This window comes from Haliotis cracherodii, unplaced genomic scaffold (genome assembly GCF_022045235.1).
Source record: "Haliotis cracherodii isolate W230 unplaced genomic scaffold, xgHalCrac1.p SCAF_22, whole genome shotgun sequence".
Taxonomy (NCBI): Eukaryota; Metazoa; Mollusca; class Gastropoda; order Lepetellida; family Haliotidae; genus Haliotis; species Haliotis cracherodii.
In genome coordinates, this window is record NW_027266278.1 from 874,264 (window position 1) to 880,324 (window position 6,061).

The 6,061-nt window shown below is 39.8% G+C and overlaps 1 protein-coding gene across 1 annotated transcript; it reads right to left on the reverse strand.

The window, feature by feature from the left end:
* Window positions 1-607: 607 nt before the first annotated feature.
* Window positions 608-3,222, reverse strand: LOC139471306 (uncharacterized). Its single transcript, XM_071253614.1, has 3 exons — window positions 3,111-3,222; window positions 2,260-2,374; window positions 608-719 (listed from the first exon to the last, which is right to left on the reverse strand). The coding sequence occupies exons 1-3, from the start codon at window positions 3,220-3,222 to the stop codon at window positions 608-610; spliced, it is 339 nt and encodes a 112-aa protein (XP_071109715.1).
* Between the last annotated feature and the right edge of the window lie 2,839 nt (window positions 3,223-6,061).

Consider the following 6,061-nt stretch of genomic DNA (forward strand, 5'->3'; position numbering starts at 1 on the left):
AATAACAATATCGTATTTGGAATTTATTCGATTAACATTCAGCGCAACATCAAATTATATGCATCTATATGTATTCATATGATAAAAGGTGTTGGTAGCGCCAAAGACTGGATTTGACGGCACCACACCCGGTCTTGTGTCTTCAAATGTGTAAAGGTCGAGGACCTATTTCAGTTTGGCTTTAAATAAGCTCACCTTCAACTTGAAATGTCACCAAGATTCTGTTAGACAACGGTAGACACGATGGTTTATCTGCAATAATTTGCAGAGCAGAGCTATTCCCTTAGCCATGCCATCATCTGGTTTTTTTTAAGAATTTTATTCCTTAATGTGCACCGTACTCAGTCTCGTAGTTTTGGCCAGAGTGACAAACGTCTTCGACCGGCACTAATTTGGGTTTCCCTCCACGGAAAACATACATTCAGCAAATAAACTGATAATGGCATTTAAAATGTTTGTTTAAGATACATAAATCCTACGTTATTTGAAAGTATTAGGGTTACAATACAAAAGTCACTCCCAGTTGTCATTAGCCTTCACATCTTCACATGTTGTGTGATTCAAAATGACATATTTGTCCTGGTCCTGTTCTCTTGTACACCGACATCTACAGGAACACAATGACTGGGCCCATCTCTTCCTCATCAACGTCGCAGTAGATATGTTGAGAGGCCCGTGATGTGGTGTCCCTTGAAGGATGTGTGTCTTCCGGGTCTGTCCTGTAATTACAAATGGATTATGATAAACTTTAGTCAGACATTGTATTATCAAAATCGAAAGCTTATGATAGCGTCGGAATCGAAAATGAACTCTCAATGGGACTTCTTATAATTTTAGATATCGTTTTGTCGTTTTGCCTTTGGGGTGACATCTTCCAGTACATACGCCTGTAGTTCTCTAAAATGGCAATGCAAAAATGTGTAAGAATTTGGTGTGTTGGGGTATTTTTTAAGGCCGAACTCAGAAAATTCCAGCTATATGATGGTGTCCTGTAAATAAGTCTGAATCAGACAATCCAGTGGTTGATATGAAGAACGATCCTAGCCGACGAGTTACGTTGAAACATCATCAGACAAGTCACCGAGCCTGACCACCCGATCCAGTAAGTCATCTCTTACGAGGGACCTATTCCAAACCACAATCCCAACGGATTGTTTAGAAGTTTGCATGACTTTTAAATACATCGGCACTTCCCTGAACGTGTCCTTGGGCGTATACGTTTTAGGCTGGACATAGTTAATAAACGTCTTAGAAGGCCCCTCGGAATTCCTATTCCGAAGAGTGACTAGCACTACTTCTCAGTAACAGTCCTGGGGCTGTATTCATGAATATCTAAAGAATACTCTTAGCTCGCTAAGAAAATTGTAAGCTAAGAGTTACACGTAGGAGTAATTCATAATTACTTTTGGATTCTGGGTTGTCTGGTCCAGAATCGATTATTTAAATACCGTCATGTGCGGCGTTAGACAACAAACAAACAAACAAAAACTGTTGACTCTAGAGAACCCAATTCCACCAACATTGTCAGTATGTAATATATTTTCATCACTTGTGAAGTAAACAGCACTAGTCTTTTAGGAGGTCCCAAAATTGTTTTAAAATGGAAATTCTTTTTATCACGCTTTCAAATCCCCCCAACACTGATTGACACTCCTCTCAAATTCATATCTTTAGAAAATAACTAAAAGGAATGCTATTCACATTTTCATTGACTGGTTTATGAAAACAACAATGGTATTTCAGTGATTTTGCTGTATGAGTTTAGGAGCAATCAAATGAAAGGGAACCACTCTAATGATCAAAGCTAAAAAGGTAGTGTTGCTTTCAGCAGACTGCCACATACTGCTGCCCCCTATATATGATTATTTTATGATTACAAATGCATATTCTAGCAACACTGGTAAGTGAATGTATAATCTAGGCCATATATAAACATTGTGATACTCACAGCCAGAAGGGAAATGGTCAGTTTAGCATCAAATTCAAAGGATGTGGACAAATTCAGATTTAGACATGAATATGTAATTAAAGCGGGATAGAATAGGGTCCAGTATGGCTCTTTGCCTACATACACAGCATATTCCTGTATATGACCTGCTTCAAATAAGGCTCCCGTTCCTATGTGGATTCAAATGTCCCCAGTAGGTCAAGCAATGCTAATATTCACAAAACAGTATCAAAAATATAATAATATAATAAATATAAATATATTGATTAAATACTAAGTTGGATGATTGATAGGATTATGTTACTACCAACCTTCTTGCAGCAAGACCCTTCCTGTAGCAGATGTAGTGAGACACCAGGACAGCAAGAATGAACACCACACAGCCTATTGGGAGTCCGATTTTGATACCATCAGACTTGGAAGCTGCTGGGAAATCATAACAATATAAATAATGCAGAGAAATATTCCGAAGACACCCATGGCCACATGTTGGGGTGACGGTTGATTGTGAATAGGCGGGAAGATTGGTTGATAGTTGAGTGTGTTGATGTTAGATTGGATGTTAGATGAGGTGGTGGATAGACAGGTAGATGAGTTGGGTGGAGAGATTTGTTGATTGATAGATGAGTTGGTGGATAGACAGAATGATGTTACGATGGGTTGAGGGTTAGTTCGACTGATGGCTAGATGAGTTGGTGGATAGTTGGAATGATGTTACGATGTGTTGATGGTTAGTTCGACTGATGGCTAGATGAGTTGGTGGATAGTTGGAATGATGTTACGATGGGTTGGTGGTTAGTTCGACTGATGGCTAGATGAGTTGGTGGATAGTTGGAATGATGTTACGATGGGTTGGTGGTTAGTTCGACAGATGGCTAGATGAGTTGGTGGATAGTTGGAATGATGTTACGATGGGTTGGTGGTTAGTTCGACAGATGGCTAGATGAGTTGGTGGATAGTTGGAATGATGTTACGATGGGTTGATTGATAAATGAGTTGATGGGAAATAGGTAGATGGTTTGGTGGGTCGATACATTGCGGATAGATTGATTGGTAGTTAATATGGAAACAAACAAATAATACTACCTTTATACAAGTTACACACATTTCATTGGTCTAGTTTAAGTGATAATGCTTCCTTTGTCAAGGTATTTTGGAGTACCTGTTTCACATGTCTGTGCATCAAGACAATAGTCCCTGGAACAGTTGCTGGTACAGGAAGGTTTACATCCACGTCCGCTGACGTCACATCCGTTGACGCAAGCGCCACTCATCTGATCACAGATCCCCTCACGGCAAACCTCACAGCTGTGATTACAAGACTCACCATAATACCCTGTGGTGCATCCGCTCACACAGGACCCATTGTGTGGGCTACAAGTGTGGTTCCTGCAGCGGTCACAGGGATTACAGTCTCTCCCGACATACCCATGTCTACACCCGTCCACACACGCACCTGCAGCGTCACACTTTCCGCCACTACAACCTGCACTACATGGAGAGGAGCAGCGTGGACCATACCAGCCATCTACACAGCCATGGAGACACTCGCCACTCAGGCTGTGACACTCAGATGTACAATACACTGAGGCAGTATCACCATGGACCAGACATCTGATTGTGTCATTTGTGTTGGAGCTCAAACGACAGTGTTGCTTGCACACCTCAAGACAGTACACATCGTTTATTGTATAATTCTTCTCACATTGAATGTCACAGTTTACACCACCATAACCAGGTATACAACCTTCGGTGCATTCCTCAATGCCATTCCCAGTCGCCTTACACGCATTATTCTTGCAAGCTGGGTTACATGGTGATTTACACTTTCTGCCGAAGTATCCAGCGTGACATTCGGTTGTACATTGTCCTGTCTTGTCGCAGCCGGAACACGCCTGGTTGTCCGCGCACTCTGCTGTTGTAGAAAATAGATAGAAGACATTAACAATTCATCCCGTCATAGTCCGTGTCGTAAATGTATGATATGTGTGTAGGATAAAACACGTCAGACGGTAGTTATGAGATCTCAAACCAATTGTTTAATCCCAGGGTAAGTGATTTATCTAACTCATACATCGAAAAGAGAAACAAAACTTTAGAACATTTTTATGATTCAAACATACTTTCCATGAACCTTAGGCAACGGGCGTAAAATATTTGTTGCTGGCGTACGAGGACAACTAACATTCTGAAAGGCATGCTGTCGTATCAGCGCCTCTGTAGCCTAGAGGAATACACACTGGCTATGGATACGAATGTTGCGTATTCGATCCACGGGAATATAAAGAAATCATTGGTCATTTGATTTTACATTTCATTACATTGTGTTCAAATGCAAACTTAATTTCTTGCGAGAAACTTTCATATTTCACTGGAGGTTTATAAAGAAAGACAAAAAAACGCAACTATTCGTATTGTACACTGCCTACAAACTATGCTCTTGCATACTTGACACGGCGCTGATAGTTGCTTCCAAATGGATATACGCATACTATTTGCAAAACAAATTGCCCCTTTTGAGGGACAAAAGCCATGAATAAATGATCGAAATGAATTCTTCTCCACCCTCATTGACAAACTGGATATCGAAAGTTATGTTCAAATTGAACTTCTGGAAGAAAATGATATGCTCGCACTATTCTGGGGCTCAGTAAACGTACAATCTGGAATTATGAACCAGTGTACATGGGAAAACATATCATCAATATTCTGTAAATATGTCTTAAATTTCAGAAAGGCATAAGATTAACCCAAATCTAATCTGCTTAATAGTTATAGTGCTCACTTTATTGCATAGTCAGTGACGAAAATATGTGTGTGTGTGTGTGTGAGTGAGAGAGAGAGAGTGTGTGTGTGTGTGTGTGTGAGTGAGAGAGTGAGAGAGAGAGAGAGAGAGAGTGTGTGTGTGTGTGTGTGTGTGTGTGTGTGTGTGTGTGTGTGTGTGTGTGTTACCAGCACAATGCATTTGCTCTGAGAATATCAGAGATTTTGTAAATCTTCGGACGTTACTTCTGGAGGAAATTCATTCATTCATTCATTCATTCATTCATTCATTCATTCATTCATTCATTCATTCATTCATTCATTGGATTGAACATTGTCGGTGTTTTGGGCCATTGTTTGTATTCTCTACATTGTCCAAATAATATTATCGACCTTCTTGTATATTGAGACTTGACACTGATGACTTATATTGATTATCTTGAATGTGTATTATGCAGCTCTGTTACAATGTCTGCTTATCCGTTCTTCATTCTGAGGTAAATATGTACCACAACATATAGGGGATTATTAGCTGCAGGAAAATACTGTCAGTGGTTGATTGATTGGTTATGTAAACTTGTTCCTCATTTTGTTTGCAGATGATTAGATTTTATTATCCGAGACGTCAGTCTACTTTGTTACTGTAATGAGGTAAATATGACAGAAACAAAGGTAATGGTTTTTGGTAAAAGGGGTCGCTTCAAAGGCGATGACTTTTGGTCTGTTGATGACAGGGCACCTGAGGTTGTCGATAATTTTAATTGTTTAGTCAAATATAATTACCCACACCGGAAAGTTTAAAATTGCCAGGCTGATTTGGTTGGAAAAATTAAAAACAAGCCATACTTGTTTTCTGCATAATATTAGGAAATGATATTTGTCTGCATGAACAAACGGCAAATTATTTGATACTTTTCTTACCTTTTATATCAATTACGGATGTTGAATTTAGGGATTCTGTTAAGCTGTAGAATTGGAACGGGTAAATTTAAAAGGACAATAATACTGCAGTTTATGGGGATGTATTTAAGAGTATTAAGCTACTGGTTTACTTTTTCAAAAATGACAAATTGTCTTTGAAGTTAGCCTATGGTATTTTTGCGTAACAAGTGTAGTGAGTGAGTTGGATTTAACGCCGTTTTTAACAGTATTCCAGTTATAACACGGCGTGTCAGCTTAATGTGGGAGGAAAGCCCGAAGTGTTGAAGGCCTCAGACGTTTACCATTTCTGAAACCCACGAGCACGGGTATGGTGCTGACAAACCTAGAAACATAATCGGGGCGAACTGGGATTCGAACCCACAATCATAGGTTTCTGACGTGCCCAAGGGACGCAACTCTGCACAGCGA

Bases quoted from the DNA above. Each gene is read 5' to 3' on its own strand.
- LOC139471306 (XM_071253614.1), bottom strand. From the start codon at position 3,222: ATGAGTGGCGCTTGCGTCAACGGATGTGACGTCAGCGGACGTGGATGT. The intron at 2,375-3,110 runs GTACTCCAAAAT...ATGATTTCCCAG, and splicing joins TGCACAGACATGTGAAACAG to CAGCTTCCAAGTCTGATGGT. The intron at 720-2,259 runs GTTGGTAGTAAC...TTGTAATTACAG, and splicing joins AAGGGTCTTGCTGCAAGAAG to GACAGACCCGGAAGACACAC.